Raw genomic sequence first — 17531 nt, forward strand, 5'->3', positions numbered from 1 at the left:
AAGTTGAGAGTCACAAAATCATGTATATTAGATGAAATACGTATACCCAAATACTTGATGGATTGAGTGAGTTTCAATGGCGAATCTGGATCCCACTGAGCCACAGCTCCCGCATCTATTGGGAGGACCAAGGATTTGTCCCAGTTAGTGCGGAGGCCTGAGAGGGTGGCAAACCTTTCAAGAATTAGAAGTATTTCCCTCAGGGATGGCCCAGGATCATGTAGGAACAGGATAAGGTCATCTGCATAGAACGCAAGTTTCTCAACTATAGAACCCACTGGTATCCCTCATACTCTAGGTGAATGTCTAATCGCTGCCTCCAGAGGCTCCATGGCCAGAGCCCGGTGAAAACGGGCATCCGTGCCTCGTCCCCCTCCTGACCCGAAAGGGTGGGGACAGTTTACATGCAGTTTAATACAGGCCAAGGGTCTACTGTAAAGCAGACAGATCCACTGTAAGAACACCGGCCAAACATGAAGAGTTCAAGTACCTCAAACAAGTACCACCAGCGCACAGTGTCAAAGGCTTTTTCTATGTCGAGGACCCGGGAGTCCAATTCAGAAGGGGGGAGTTGAAGGGGAGTATATACCCGACTGATGTTGATGTCCATGGACTTACCGGGCATGAAACCAGTCTGGTCCATACTAACCAGGGAGGGCAGCACCCTCATCAGTCTGGTGGCCAGTACTTTTGTGAGGATCTTAAGGTCATAATTTAAAAGTGAAATGGGCCTATAGGAGGAGCAGTGGGACGGGTCCCTACCTGGCTTGGGCAGCAGGACTATGTGTGCTTGGTACATACTATGCGGAAGGGAATCCACATCCAAGCAATGCAAGAAAAGCTCTTGGAGCTTGGGAGGCAGTTGTTCAGAGTAAGTTTTATACCATTCACCCGGCAGGCCATCAGGCCCCGGAGTCTTATTGTTAGGAAAGGAAGCAATCGCAACTTTGATTTCCAACAAGGACAGCGGCTGATCCAGTGCCTCCCTGTCCTCGTCCGAAAGCAAGGGAAGACAAAACTCCCCCAGCTCCCCAGAAAGGGAGCCCGGGGGGGGTTCAGCAGCCGATCATCATACAGCAAGTCGTAGTAGTCAAAGAATTCCCAAAGGATACCCCCCGGATCCATAATCACGTCACCGGTGGGGGATCTAATCCCCGAGATCACCGTCTGATACACCGGCTCGGCCACTAAACGGGCTAACATCATGCCATTCTTGTCACCCCCTTCAAACAGCCTGGACCGCAATCTCCCAGCATCACCCCGCACCAATTGAGTAAGATGAAGCTTTAGGTCCCTGCGGGCTGTGGCAAGTGCGGAGTGGTTCTCTGCAACAGGGTCATCCGTGAACGCCGTCAAGGCTTCCACTTCGTCTCTCTCAAGTTGGGACGTGCGAGAAGCCGCGTCCGATCGGACAGCCTGGATGTAGGAGACGTACTCGCCTCTGATAAAGGCTTTACACGTTTCCCATACCATAATCGTCGAGGCAGTAGTATCATTAGAGGCCCAGAAATCATTCAGCTTAGGAGACTTTCCTTCCATTCTTTATAACAAATTTGTATCTCTTTTCTGTTCTGAATACTTGTAGAATAGAGAAACATATTAACACATTTTTTCAAATCTAAATTTCTCTAGAATGTAAGGTGTGCATTGAGTATTAGAAAAAATATACAATGACAATTTAAAATGTCAAAAATAAGAATTATAAAATAATGCAAGTTTGGAAAATCACTGTCCTACTGAAGTCTAAACTATGTAACATGATTATCATTTAGCATTGAGTAAACCCTTAACATATATATATATATATTACACACAGTCTTATTGTATTACTTTGTATTCAATATAAAATTACCCAAAAGAATATTGTGGAAAAACAGCAACTTACTGTATACATTTAGGGTTAGTGGTTGCAATTCTATAGCCTGACTTGTATAAAGCAGTGTGCTGAGTAAGGTGCCTTCAGGAGGTGACTGTACACACTTGTTGGGCCTGTTGTGACCGCTTTAACATGTCTTACCCTCTCATGTCATTAATACTTTAAGACATTCCATCCAGAGCAGCCTTCCTTTTTTATGTTTCTTTCTGAGGACAACAGAACTTTTTCCCTGGTGGGTTGTCAGTTGTCCTACCCCTTTTATTGCAGCCTGATCTAGATCAGTGGTTTTTAACTGATGAGGGGACCTCAGCCACTATACCCCTGACATCACTAAAGGCTTGGGCATAATATTCAGTATACTACAGAAGAAGAAGACGACTGCAGTCAGACTGCTAATTACTATAAGAGTTGATTAGAGACTGACTGTGGACATGCTGCATGTGTGGTGAATAAGGGAAAGGTTACTGTTAGAGATCATTGTCATTACAGCACCTTTAAAAATCAGTAATCCCATTCCCACAGCTTCCTGCAGGAGTCTGCACCGCAAGTACCAAAGGGCCATAGCTTGGGCACCAGTGACCCTGATATTTACAATATCAGGCTATTGTACATATACAAAAATATAAAAAGATAGTCACTGTAATATTGCTATTGCTTGTATTGGTCATTGATATTTATTTGCTTGTGCTATATTTGCAAGGGAGCAGTACAACCATCTAAAGCAGTGTTTCTTAACCTTTTTTCAGTCAGGGCACCCTTAAAAATCATGGACAATCTCATGGCATCCTTTAAAAATTATGAATAGTCTCAAGGCACCCCATTCTAAACTGTAAAAACTGCTCTAATAGTTTTACATAATGCAGCAACATCCACAAGTCCAGGTAGGACACCGAATGTTAGAGGTGATAAATTCCTCCAAAGCAAATACACTTTTGCAAACTGGTACTGACTAGTATTCCAATGTTTCTCCATCACTCAACTAATGTGACCCCCACCGCTGATGGGGCAGGGGAAGGTCAAACAAGGATGCTATGTAGGCCACTGACATCCTCCTGATCAACAGATGGCATCATTGGTTGTTAGGACACCGGCAGCTAGAAGGTTATAATGGTGCACAATGAAAACCTGTGACTTTGTGTAACTAAAAGGCAGCCTTTAGCTACACATCAGCTTGTATACAATTTTTGTGCAATTTTAAGGCATTTTGCCAAGGCACCCCTGAAGAAACCTCAAGGCACCCCAGGGTGTCTGGGCACCCTGGTTTAAAAAGGCTGATCTAAAGTACGTTAGCTCCCTTTTAAGTTGACACATCAGATCCTATACCCTCTCCAGAGATGGATACTTGCCTCGATTTAACAACCACATTCTCTATGTAAGCCTCCACTGGCTTCCGCTCACCCAATGAATTCAATTCAAAATACTTACAACATCTTACAAAGCAATCCACAGCTTAGCCCCTAGCTACATCACAAGCCTCATCTCAAAATACCAACCTAATCGCTCTCTTTGTTCCTCTCAAAACCTCCTGCTCTCTAGCTCCCTCATCACCTCCTCCCATGCTCGCCTCCAGGACTTTTCCAGAGCCTCTCCAATCCTATGGAACTCCTTACCCCTATCTGTTCGATTATCTCCCACTCTTTTAGCTTTTAGGCGATCTCTGAAAACCCTCCTTTTCAGAGAAGCCTATCCTACCAACCCCTAACAAATGTACCTCCTTTTTCTCCATCAACCCATCCCCCACGGTTATTGCCTTTTGTTTCACTTGACCCTCCCTTCTTGATTGTAAGCTCTAATGAGCAGGGCCCTCTAGTTCCTCCAGTTTTGAACTGTATTGTAACTGTATTGTCTTCCTTCACATTGTAAAGCGCTGCGCAAACTGTTGGTGCTATATAAATCCTGTATAATAATAATAATATTGTTTACATCCTATGTTGTAAGTCCTTGGTGTCCTGACTGCACCTGTGTAGAAGAACCACATAAAAGCCAATGGGTCTTGTCCCGGTTTTGGCTAGAAGGTGAACCCCATAGACTCCTAGAATGCAGAGGATGTAAATCTGGCTGCCATGCAGATAAGGACTTTGTTCTGGGTCAAATACTCAAACACTGAGGCCAGACAATTTTAGCTTTAAAATAGAGCAGGGAAGGATCACTTTTTTTTATTGCCGTGTCTCCACTGGGAAGAGTCACCTTTCTATGTTTACTGTTGACCATTGTCACCAAAACAAAATTTTGCAGTTGCCCAATATCATCCAATAGGGATACCTGTTCCAGGGACAAAGACCCAGCAGGGGAACTCGCCTCACAGTTGGCAACTTCTTCTAACTTCTGGGATAGGAAGTAAAGGAACATTTCCTCAACCGTACACGGCAACAAAAAAAAAAAATGCAATTGGGGTCTTAGTCCTTCCTCACTCTATTCAAAACTAAAAAAAAGACTATACAAACACTTTTAGCTTACATTAGTCTTTTGCATAGTTTTGTCCAAAATTGATGGCAGCTTCCACAAACACAGATTTGTGAGTGCAAAAGTTGGTAGTGAGAAAATAACCACCTTGTTTCCGTTTACTTTTGTTCGCACAATTCTCTAAGTGTCCCACCCAAGTCTTTTTCCATTGCATGTATTCTTGAATGTTTCATACACTGGGAGAAAACATCTTTTTTTGGAAAGGTTGGAGAGTTAAACCACCCATTTTTTTTTTTTTTTTTTTATATGTTTTTCAGGAACTCCTTGCACTCAAATTCCCAGGTGGAACAATTCAAATAAAATAGACCAGCACTATGGAGCCTATAGTGTGGGGTACACGTTTATAAACAATGGTTAAAACTGGTAGTACATGATATACATAGTCCATAGTGTAAAGTCCAGTAGGAAATTCCCAGGTGGTAGTCCACTTTCCGTGTTGTGTTTTTGTTGCTTTGAGATTTATCTTTTTTGGCTGATATGTTTATCTATTTGGCAAGTATGTCTAAATTCACTTAGGGCCCTTTCACACGGGCGATCCGTATGTCCGCAAATCATCCTATTTTTTTGCGGATGATTTACGGACATAATGGATGTCAATGGCATTGCGGATGTCAGCGGAATACCATCCGCTGACATCCGATTTTTCTTCCTTTCAGTTCTGTTCCGTTTTTTGGAACGGAACAGAACCCTATTTTTCCTCCGTTCAAAAAACGGAAAGGAAGCAAAATCGGTTGTCAGCGGTGTCATCCGCTGACATCCGCAATTCCCATAGACTTACATTATGTCCGCATATCATCCGCAAACGGATGGGATGATATGCGGACATACGGAGCGGATGACACAAATGTCATCCGCTCCGTGAAAAAAATAAATAAAAGTGCCGGAGCGGATCACAATGCGGTCCGCTCCGTGTGAAAGAGCCCTTACTGTTAGCCCCTTTCGCACGAACGATCCGATCAGATCTGCTTGTCAGTTTTTTAGGCGGATCTGATCGGATCCTCCATGAATCCCTATAGGGCAGCGGATGTTAGCGGTGACATGTCCGCTGACACCCGCTGCTATCCGATTCCGATCCGGTCTGTGAAATCCGGACGGATGGAAACCCTATTTTCCATCCGTCCAGGGGATCAGATCGGGTGGGATTGGATGAGAACGGACAGGCGGTCCGCTCTCATCCGATTCCCCCATAGAGAGCAGCGGGGCTCTGATACCTCCCTTTCCGCACACAGAGCGGAGAGGGAGCTGTCACCTGCCTGCTCATCGGGGATTGGCGAATCGATCCCCTGCTGAGCAGCACGGAGTCCGTCAACGGAGGCGGACCGTGTAAAAGGACCCTTGGTAATCACGTTTTCCATAATACAGCTTTTAGAAAATGGTTTCTCTCTTCACTTGGCTTATGAATTATCCTTTTCTTATTTTCATTGCCAGTTGTAGCATGTTTGTCGTAGAGAAGGCCATCATCAAAGTGGTAAGAACCGTTTCAGGGGTCTGATCTGCCCACTTTGTCACCTTGTGATTATATATATATAATATAATTTTTTTTTTTTTCCATGTTCTATTTGTCCACATTTAGAATGGAACGCCAGGCATTTTATTTGGCCACACTGTAAAAAAAAAAACAATAGTTTCATGAGATGTATGCTACTTTGTGTACTGTGTACTTTATTTTTTACACTTTAATTGGGGCTGGATAGTACAACTCTTGCTGTTCTGGCCTGCTGCAGCTTTGGGAACTGCAGAAAATTGATATCTGCTGCCATTAAACTTGATTTTCTTTAGTGGCATAAAAGATTGCAGCATCACTTGTATTTATCAGATACTGTGACCTTAAAACTGACTGTGGTATGTTTTTGGAGCTTCTGTACATGGGTGAATCCAGCATGCTTTCAGGTGCTTTTAGTTCGCATTGAAGATCTTGGTTCCCTCATAGATGCCTTTGACATCAAGCCTATTTCAAGTCACATTTTCATTCTCATTGATTTTTTTAAATAGAAAAACAGTTCTAACCTGAACATATGCCAAACTTCACACCCCTTTGTTTGTTTTTTTATTTTTTTATTTTAACTCCCCTATTACCTTGATAACTGGATTATCCTCAAAACACATTTTCGCATTTGTCTAGTAAATCTACTGCTCCGCTGTCACCTGTACTTCTACTAATTCTAGGCCTCTGTCCAGTTCATTGACAAAGATTTAAAAATTGACATTATTTGTCTCTGTTGTGATAAGTCTAAGCATGTCAAGTAAAGTCATAGACAAGATCTAGAAATAGCCTGCAGCTCCAATGATGTGTGTAAGCCACATTGTGGTTTTAGGTGGTATCTCAACAGCTTTCTGCATGTAGTGTCAGTGTTTTAGCACAATTAAGCTAATTTAACATTTCTGAAGACAACTATTATTTTTCTTTTAATTTGAAAGCCCAGGGTGCGGTATACAAAAACTGGAACAAAAGAGAAATGGGTGCCCATAAGTCAAATGAAATAAATATAAATACAGTATGTTCCTTTTGCTGTCATGTGAAAAGGCCACCACGCTACTTTGGTTCCTGTAAATATAGTCCACGGAAGAGGAGACTTTACTGGTATGTTTATACGATCAGAGACGACAGTGCAGAGGCATTTTAACATGTAGAACCTGCACACTGCCAATTCTGTTTTCCCATCAGAGAGCTGTATATTAGCTAGAACTGTCATTCCATCTAAAGCAGCATCCTACCTACCATTGCATAAGTGTGTTTATAATATATGAGAGGATTCATTTCCCAGAAGGAAGACACTGCACAGCTAGGGAAGTGATTACACTAATGTTCACAAGATTTGTGAGTCAGTTGTTCTACTGGATGAAAGCAGTCAAATAGTCATTAATATTTAATTTATGATGAGCCATGTTGTTCACATGTGGGCATGCTGGATCAAATTTAAAACTCTCTCAAGAATAATGACACCCTCTCTCTCTGCAACAAACATAACAAATCCAGGCACTCTGGTTGATAAACCGTGCCTGTGGAGAAGGCAAATCCGGCAGGGTACTCCTTTTCCCAAAAATCTACCTTCCCACCCTCCACTTTTTTTTTTTCTCTCCCACCCCCCCCCCCCCCATACCCCCTTGGCTCCCTTGCATCTCCAATCCTCTCACCCCCACTCTTAACTCCTACTTTCTCTTGACCCTTTTAACCTCAATTTTCATTTTGGTCATCATACAGCTTTGCCCTTCCTCTTCCCCCCCCCCCCCCATTCTCACATCCTTGCTCTGCGCATTATCTTTCGCACGGACATCACCAGGGCACACAAACTACTCTGAGCCCCTCAATCTGTATCATTGTTGAGATGCTGTTTTTTTAAATTGTTGTTATTGCAATCTTTATACTGTGAATTGTAGACACTGTTACAAAGTCTGTCAAATGTCCTTCAGGTCCGGTTCACACTTATGCGATGCGGGAAGGCTGCGAATCCGCAGCCTGTTCCCGCATCGCACACGCACCCCCAGCAGCAGGGCCGGATTAAGAGCACCATGGGCTTGGGGCTGAGGATTTTGAAGGGCCTTAAGGGCTGTGCCTTGGCATGCACCCAGAGGAGGAAGGGTGCAGCCATGCATGCCTAATTCAACATGGGATGCTGTCTCTGAAGTCCATAAACACATCCATGCATCGGCAACTGTTTCTCCTTGTCCGACCTTCGTGCTGTGTGGGGAGGTTCTGAGGGAGCTGCCTGGGGAAGCGAGCAAGAAGCCAGACTTCTGTGTTTACAAGTGACAGAAGAGCGGTAACAGTGAATATGGCCAACCCGGGGCCTATATTAAGGTAGGGGCCTGGAGCTGCAGCTCCAATAGCCCCTATGTTAATCTGGCCCTGCCCGGCAGTTCACACTGCCATATGCGATACGCTGGGGGTGTCAATGTAATCTTAACGACACCCCCAGTTTGATCGCATATCGCAGTGCGATCTTGCAGTTCGCACAGGATCGGATTGCACAAGTGTGAACCGCTGTGCGATCCGATCCTGATGCGGCTGCCAAAAAGGGTCCCTGTGCGTGTTTGCTGCGGGTGCGGTGCGAATTTAGCCATACAAAGTGTATGGCTAAACTCGCACCGCACAGCCGATCGCATGTAATGAAGGAGCAGTGCGCTCCGACATTACATGCGAACCCCGCACTCGCATAAGTGTGAACCAGGGCTCATACTTGTACATACTTCTCTTTGTAATGGTGATCTATGTTGAATCCGTAGATCATTTATATGTCCTATTTATAAATTTCATTTCTCTAGCGCTCATCGACAGACGTAGTCCTCGGTGATACACCACCTTCGGGTTATGTTACCTCCGCAGGAGCAGGACTAGACAGGAAATTAAAAAGCTCTGGCCACACCCTAGGGGCAGTCCCAGAGGGTATATCCTCTCTCTCTCTGCCTCAGCAAATCAGTTATTTTCTGTCTAGTTAGGAGTAAGGACCTAGATACCTTGCTGGGATCTTAGGTCCTGGCAAGAATTTTTTTCTAAAAGGATTTTTGGACAGCTTTTTTTCTCCAGTGTTCCTGTGAGATCTTCAAGCAAGAAAGCTGAACTGGGCGACGGGCTGGATGTTGAGATCCGGTGGTCACCCCAGTTCAGCCTACGAGCGCGTGCAGGCCATAGCTCCGCGCTGGGTCGGCCGCGACAAAGTCCCATTAAAAGGACTGAACCCGCGAGTTAAACGTCTCGCTGAAACGCCAAAGACCATGAGTCACGGCGTCCGTATCGGTCGACAGCCCTCCCGCCCCGGTGGAGAGGGGTACTGTCAGGAGTTGGTGCCCGCCTGGTTCCGGTATGGTGAGTAGTATGTTCCCCCTTTTTCCCTGACGGGTTTTGTGGTGAACGCGGGCCCCTCTCTGTATGGTAAGAAAGAGTTTCTTTCTATCCTATAACATGTCACAAATCCTCCTACTTTGAGTGTGATTTTATGTGTGCAAAAAGCCAGGAGGCTTGGTTTGGGAGCTAACAATCTATTGTATACATGTTTTTAAAAATGTAATCTGTGGCATTCTGGGAATCTTATGGGTTAAGTATAAGCTACCTACCAGTCAGAAGCCATGGACATGTAGACTGCCTTCCAAGTCAGATCTCCAGCTAATAGCAGGCCTCCCGAATGGCCATGCGGTCCGCCAGGGCCGGTACCGCCAACCACGCCATATCCCCATGCAGAGAGAGTGTTGTGTGCCTGCAGCACACCGCTAGTCAGCACAGGCCGCCGCCATTTTTTTTTTGCTGGATCGCACGAGCCGCCATTTTGGCGTAGCCTCGTGTCTCCAGCATGGGGGCGGCCATGTTTTAGGTGATTCTACACCTCGTGGAGCTTGGGGGAGGCGCCGGAAGGCGTGCAGAGGGGCGGAGCCGCCTCCTTTCTTCCTGGGCAGCCAGCCAAAAGACTTCCTGTTTGTCTAAGACAGCGCTGTAAGCTGTTGCAGTTCAACTCTGAACATCAAGTGGTGAGCCTGGGGGTCTATCTCTCTCTCTCTCGATCGATAGGGATCCCTAGCAGGTAACACTAAGGGGTTTTTTTTTTTTTGTGGCGCTGAGGGTCAAAAAAAAAAAAAAAAAAAAGTTTTTTCTTTACTTTGAATCATATCATCCAGGAAGTAACTGGAGTTATTATGGACCCTGCCACACATATTCCCCCACCTGTTTCCCTCGAGGGGGCCTCGGGACCCGCCGGTGTACAGAGTATAGAGTCATTTACAGCAATTTTGGAGTCTATGGTGGCTCGGGTGGAGGCGGCCTGTCAGGGACGGGGGTCAAGGAAGCGACCCCCGCCTACCCCTATACTATCTGACACCTCTGACTCTGATTCAGAGATGGTCACTGCAGTTGCAGGTTCCTCTGCAAGGGCTGTTATCCCAGGTAAAGCCCCCTCAGACAGTGAGGAGGACGCTTCTTCTCCTGCTATAATTCAGGAAGAAGCATTGGTGGACGCACTAGTTGTGGCAGTGCAAGAAACCTTAAAACTTGAGGCTTTACCGGCAGAGGCAACTGAAACAGAGAGGCCTTTTGGGACTAATAAGCCCATCAAGACGGCGAAGGCTTTTCCTGTACCTAAATGTTTTGGAAATCAGATTAAAGGAGAATGGGAACATTCTAAACGTACCTTTACTATTTCCAAGCGTATTGCTAGACGCTATCCGTTTGAGGAATCCATCATTAAGAAATGGACGGTACCACCAGTCGTGGATCCGCCTATTTCCAGGCTGAATAAAGCCACGGTTATTCCAGTGGAGGACACTTCGTCCTTTAAGGATCCGGTGGATCGAAAGATAGAAGCGGAGTCCCGCACTATCTTTTCTCTGATAGGGTCAGCATTTAGACCAGTAATTGTTATTGGTCTAGTTTCCCAGACACTTACAGAATGGGCGAAAATGGTACGCCAAGATCTTAGGGGAAAAGATATTCCCCAGGAGACATCTGATTTTATAGAACAGATCATACAAGGGCTACGGTTTATCTGTGACGCAGCCTTGGACACTACTCCCTTGTTAGGGCATGCATCTAAGTTAGCAGTGATCCTCAGACGTGTGCTGTGGTTAAAATGCTGGTCAGCTGACCTAGGTTCCAAAAAGACTTTGACCAATCTCCCTTTCCAGGGGAATCGTCTATTTGGAGCCAACCTAGATGAAATCATTAAGGATGCCACCGGGGGCAAGAGTACTTTTTTGCCACAGGCTGCAAAAGCTAAGGAACCTCGCAACAAGCGAGGACCTTTCTTTGCCGCCCATAAAGGGCGCCCGGCTGGTACTTCCGGGAAAGGCAAGACTCCTCCAGGAGGGTTCAAGAAGGGCTGGTCGGACAAGCAGAGGACCAACCCAGCCAAACCCGAAGTAAAGGAGTACACAGCCTGAAGGTGCGCCCCCACCCGATTTCAGGGTGGGGGGACGTTTTCACCGGTATTCAGGACATTAGATCGAGCATCAACCACTACTACCGGTGCGATTCTTCCCTTCCAACATTTAAGTACAGGAAGCGGTAGTTACCGTTCCCTGTATAGATCTTTTCCTTTACCTTTTCCTAAGATTAGTCCCGATACCTCACAGGAATCGGATCTGATTGACCAGATAGGCCAAGTAGCCTCTAGTCGGGTGACTTCGGTCCCTGAGGTTCAACCAGAAAAGATCACCTTTCCTGATAACTATCAGGTATCTGATAAATGTGTGGGAACAGAAAACGACCAGACTTTCTCGGATGGTCGGGGCCAGATAGCTCTAGGGACGCCTGGTTCAGATCCAATCAGCGCCAGTGGTCCTAGAAATTCTAGGCTGGCCTCTTCAAGCCGGCCTGGCCGACTTGGACATGTTAGTCGCAGACGTTCCGTGGGAACTTCGTCTCAGGGAGTGTCTGTAGTCTCAAGGACCTATTTACCTTCGTGCTTTACAGTCGCTGGTTTTAATGGCCTGGCCATTGAGACCCAAGTACTGAAGGACAGAGGTTTGTCTACTTCAGTCATTCCTACCCTTATTAAAGCAAGGAAAGCGACTTCCAGCAAAGTCTATTATCACACATGGAAGACTTATATTGCGTGGTGCGAATCTTTAGGATTTCCTCCACGTACCTATTCGGTGTCTCGAATATTGGCCTTTTTGCAACAAGGGGTTGAGCAGAAGCTAGCCTTGAGCACCATCAAGGGTCAAGTTTCAGCATTAGCAATCTTCTTTCAGAAACCTTTAGCTACCAAATCCTTGGTGCGGAATTTCATCCAGGGGGTGCGGCACCTGGCTCCTCCAGTCCGCGCGCCCTTACCGCCCTGGGATCTTAATTTGGTTTTGTCGGTTCTACAGAAACCTCCCTTTGAAAACATCAGGGAGATTCCCTTGCTTACTTTATCCCAGAAGGTGGTCTTCTTGGTGGCTATTACTTCTGCTCGCAGGGTGTCAGAACTGGCTGCATTATCATGCCAGTCCCCATACCTAGTGATTCATAGGGATAAGGTAGTACTTCATCCTAAGCCATCTTTTCTTCCTAAGGTGGTTTCAGATTTTCATCTGAATGAAGATATTGTACTACCTTCCTTGTGTCCTCAGCCCAAGCATCATCGGGAACATGCGTTGCATTCCTTGGATGTGGTTCGGGCAATCAGGGTATACCTGAAAGCTACGGAATCATTCCGTAAGACGGATTCACTTTTTGTGATCACGGATGGCCCCAGAAAGGGTTTGCCTGCATCTGCCGCGACCATTGCCAAATGGATTAGACAAACGGTGGTACAGGCTTATTCTATTAAGGGTCAGAGTCCTCCGTTCCCTGTTAGGGCGCACTCCACTCGAGCGCTCAGTACTTCCTGGGCCTTTCGCCATCAGGCGTCAGTGGTCCAGGTATGTAAGGCGGCCACCTGGTCGTCGGTACATACCTTTACTAAATTCTATAAAATTGATGTGACGGCATCGGCGGATGCCTCATTTGGCCGCAAGGTTTTGCAGGCCGCAATTTGAGGAGACCGGTGGTCTACCTTGAGGGTTTTTTTCTGTTTGAAAAAAAAAAAAAAAATTGTTTTCTCTTTTTTTGTTGAGTCTCATCATTAAGGATGAGCATTGTAAACTTCTAGTTGGCACCGGTTGGGCCTTCTAGATTGGGATTTGATTTCCATTTTCCCACCCCTCAGTTGTGATACTGCTCTGGGACGTCCCGAAGGTGGTGTATCACCGAGGACTACGTCTGTCGATGAGCGCTAGAGAAAAATGGATTTTTGTAAAATCTTACCGTAAAATCCTTTTCTCTTAGCTCATCGACAGACGTAGTCCCCGCCCCTCTGTTTTGGAGTTGGGTTGGGTTAAATTCTCTAAGCACTGCTTTTTCACATAACTGATTTGCTGAGGCAGAGAGAGAGAGGATATACCCTCTGGGACTGCCCCTAGGGTGTGGCCAGAGCTTTTTAATTTCCTGTCTAGTCCTGCTCCTGCGGAGGTAACATAACCCGAAGGTGGTGTATCACCGAGGACTACGTCTGTCGATGAGCTAAGAGAAAAGGATTTTACGGTAAGATTTTACAAAAATCCATTTATAGTCGTCCACCTCTATAACAGGAAAAAAGATGAGCAAAAAAGAGAATTGGTAACGTAAGCTTTACAAAGCTTGAAAAAAAAAGCCCATTGTCTTCAAAGTATATTTCATATATTCATTGACTTCTATACCAGAAAAAAAGTTAAGCCTTTAAAATAGATTTGTTACCTTTTTAAAAGTAACATAATCAGGTTAAAAATAAAAAGTCCATTGTGTTCAAACAAAAGACCAGTTACCATGTGATAGCTTTACTTGTAAGGGTACACAGAGAGCCATACTGTACATTGTAAAAAAAACAGGCCTATTTCTTTGTCTGACAGTCAGATGTTTGCATTCAGCCATCTGGACAAATCAATGACCGTAGGCTTTATGCCCCTGGACACAGATGCTTGTGTACAGGACCGCTCATCTGTCCCCGTATGCAAGTAAACACTCGGATGTGCATTTACCAGTATACAGTCACAGCCTGCCATTGATTTGTATAGCCAGCTTGAGGTCATTGTAGCCGTATTAGTGCACTTGCGAGAGAGACAATTGAGTACTGTCCGTGATACTTTTTTTATTTGCGCTAACATACAATTTTTCAGGACAAGCTTTCGGGGGTATGTCCCCTTCATCAAGACTTGGATCTTGATGAAGGGGACATACCCCCAAAGCTTGTCCTGAAAAATTGTATGTTAGTGCAAATAAAAAAAGTATCACGGACAGTACTCAATTGTCTCTATAGCCAGCTGTATGCAGACTGTGACTGCCAGTGCAGAAATACTCTTGTTTTTCATGGTGCATGGCTCTCTGCACCCATGTGGTTGAGACCTTAAAGAGGTTGTACACCGAGATTTTTTTTTTTCCTCTTCTTTAAATCCTGAAAGAGAAACCCATAATGAGCTAGTATGCATCGCATACTAGCTCATTATGAAATACTTACCTTAGAACGAGCCCCCGCCGTGCCGTCCGCTTACCTGTATGACGGGCGACATGTATAGTCGCCCGTCTTCCGGGATCGCGGCATCCGGCCATCTGATTGGCCGGAGCCGCGGTGACGTCACTCCCGCGCACGCGCGCGGGAGCCGACGGTCACGGCACGGGGCTCTGAAGGAACGGCACGATCTGCCGTTCCTTCAGAGCGCATGCGCCAGTGACGTCACTGGCTGCATTAAAGGTAAATATCTCCTAAACGGTGCATGTTTAGGAGATATTTACAGTACCTATAGGTAAGCCTTAATATAGGCTTACCTATAGGTACAACTTCCTGAGGAGGGTTTACTTCCTCTTTAATGCATTCAAAGTTCAGTTCATGCTATGAATGTTGTAAATCATAATACCCAGATATTTGAAGGTGGAGACCATCTGTATCTGGGAGAAGGTGTCTGCCAGCACTTTGCCTAGAGGATCCAGGGGGAGAAGAACAGATTTATGCCAATTGATAGCAATGCCCGAAAAAACCCCAAATAAATCAATGAGTGTCATCACCTCATAGAGTGATCTGTCAGTATCCCCCAGGTACAACAGTGCACCGTCAGCATAAAGGGAAAATTTTGTCCTCCCGCAGTCCACGTTTAAAACCTATTATGGAGGGTGAATTCCTATTCATTACCACAAATTCAGATGTGGGGGACTCAAGTCACTGACTTTACTTGAGTCAGACTTAAGTCACCAGTTTGAGGACTTGAGAGACTTGCTTGACTAAAATGAATAAAAGACTCGACTTGACTTTGACTTGGTATTCATGACTTGAGACTTGACTTTGGCTTGAGACATATGACTTGAAATTACTTTATTTTATTAAGTTATTAAATATTTGCATTTTCTCAAGATGTTTTAATGCAAAATGAATGTGCCTGTTATGTTTCTGACACCACAGTCACTTAAAACACTTTAGTGTGTTCTGATTTTTAGGACACTGGCTGTTTAACAGTGGAAATACTTAACATTTTTTAGTGACTGTGGTGTTGAAACATGACCGGACAAAGGATTTTGAGCTGTTTGGGCATTCAAAGTGTTTCTTTAATATGCCAAGAAAAAAGCACTAAGCAGTTTTGCTAATGTTAAAAATAAAACAAAACCTTTCCTGACCACCGACTTAATTGATTTAAAGGGGAAAATTGGGGTAGATCAGTATTTTGACTTGGTTTGTGACTTGACTAAATAAATGACTTGACTTTCTTGACTTCTAGCAGGGACTCGACTTGACTTGCTTGCTTTTTGCCACAGTAACTTGGGACTTGCTTGAGACTTGAAGATTAAGATTTGAGACTTGCTTGTGACTTGCACATGTGTGACTTACTCCCACGTCTGCCACAATTTCCAGAGCAAAGAGCAATGGTGACAATGGACACCCTTGCCCTAGTGCCCCTATATAAAGGAAATGAGTCTGAGAGGGAAACATTTATTGTAATGCGTGCTCGAGGCCCAGTGTAAAGTAGCCTCTCCCAGGATATAAATTCAGTGCCCAATCCAAACCTGTGCAGTACTGCCCAGTTATCCCCACTCAATGCTCTCAAAAGCTTTGGCAGCGTCGAGAGAAAAAATGGCCCTATTACCCGGATTATCCACCGGAAGTTGAATATTCAAGAATAACCTCTGAAGATTCAAGGCGTTGAACCTAGCTGGAATAAACCCAGACTGATCAACATGTACCAATCCTGAGACAACCTTTGCCAGTCTATTAGCCAGTACTCAAGCCAGTAGCTTGATTTCTGTATTAAGCAGTGAAATCGGCCTATATGAATCGGGCTGCAAGGGATCTTTACCGGGCTTAGGAATAACTAATACTATGGCCTCCTTAATTTACTCCGGCAACCCGTAGGGGGTCGTTAGTTAAATGTATTGAAAAGAGTTGGTAAAAGTGCAGTGTCCTATGTTTTATATATCTCAGCTGGAAGACCATTCATCCCTGGTGAATTAAATGGTATAATTGTTGAACATATAGCATAGCAGGTGATTTAATGTATAGTATTTGCTTTAACGTCTAATATACATTGCCTGGCAAATCGCAGCTAGAATATACACATACATGCAATCATTTTTCTAAGTTCTCTTCATTTTATTCTCATTGTGTTTTTAATTTTTTATTTAATTTTTTACAGCAACTTGTGTCTAATCCTCAGTTTATAGTGGATGGAGCTACAAGGACAGACATCTGCCAAGGAGCTCTCGGTAAGATGTAAAACCAACTAATTTTTTTGAGGGCAAAGATCTTAACATTTAGGAATTGATCTACTGTGTGTATAGCTAACAGGAGGGATGCTACAGTTGAAACGCGTTGGCCTGATACAGTTGTGTTTTACATGTAGCCAATAAAGATTTGCACTTCTATGGATGACATAGAGGGACTGGCTTACGTTTACTACAGGTGTGTAAAGTACAGATTACTTATTAAAAATGATTTTTTAGAAATAATGCATAACACACACAGAAAGCATTAGTAAGACCCAAAAGCAAAAGATTAATAGTGTCACAATACATGAAATAAATTTAAGAGGAAAGTATAGGGAATTTATTTAAACACATATTTTGAGCTTTTTAAGGTAGTAATAAACCTACATTTAAAATTCCTGATAGTGCATCCTCTGTCATTAAAACTCAGTGCTTATCAGTCTCTTCTGCCTTAAACCTACATACTCATCTGTGCTGAGAGGCTGAGCCTGCTGCTGGGCCAGGCATCTGGGTGGATCCCAACATTAAAGTCGGGATCTCTCCAGTATCTGGACTGCCTAAGTAATGTCAGCCAACAGCAGACTTTAGGCTGAATCTGGGTCAAAGGAGTGCTGAATTAAGTGTGACCTACAAGAGAAGTAAGGCCAAAAGAGCTTTGGCCCTACTTCTCCTTTAAATGCTTCCCACTGCCTGTCAGCTGTCATGCACACAGAGCCGCTCATGCACAGCTCAGAGTGAATTTACAGCGCCCCTGTGCTGTGGTTATGTGACTCAAGTGTGCATGCAGGAGAGTAACATATTCGCAGCTAGGCCATTCAAGAAGTGGAAGAGATAGAACCCAGAAGGAAGTCCAGGCGAAGATGGAAGTGCCCGGGACCAGCGAGAGCAGTGACAGTGCAGTGCTGGAGGGCTTCCTTTGACAGGCAAGTCTGTATTTGTCATATTGTGCTAATATGCTGTGCATACTACCACGTTTAGGCATAAACCTGCAGGGGGCCTGGGTAAACAGTTTTTTTCAAA

General features: G+C 44.7%; 1 protein-coding gene across 1 annotated transcript in view; it reads left to right on the forward strand.

Moving 5' to 3' along the window:
• CAPN1 (calpain 1) overlaps window positions 1–17531 on the forward strand; it is a 145251-nt gene that overhangs the window by 29127 nt on the left and 98593 nt on the right. Inside the window, exon 3 of the mRNA XM_082271169.1 lies at window positions 16442–16511. Coding sequence (XP_082127295.1) covers window positions 16442–16511 — 70 coding nt within the window. The remainder of the gene's footprint in view (window positions 1–16441; window positions 16512–17531) is intronic.

The sequence above is a fragment of the Pelophylax lessonae genome (assembly GCF_965119305.1).
Source record: "Pelophylax lessonae genome assembly, chromosome: 10".
NCBI lineage: Eukaryota > Metazoa > Chordata > Amphibia > Anura > Ranidae > Pelophylax > Pelophylax lessonae.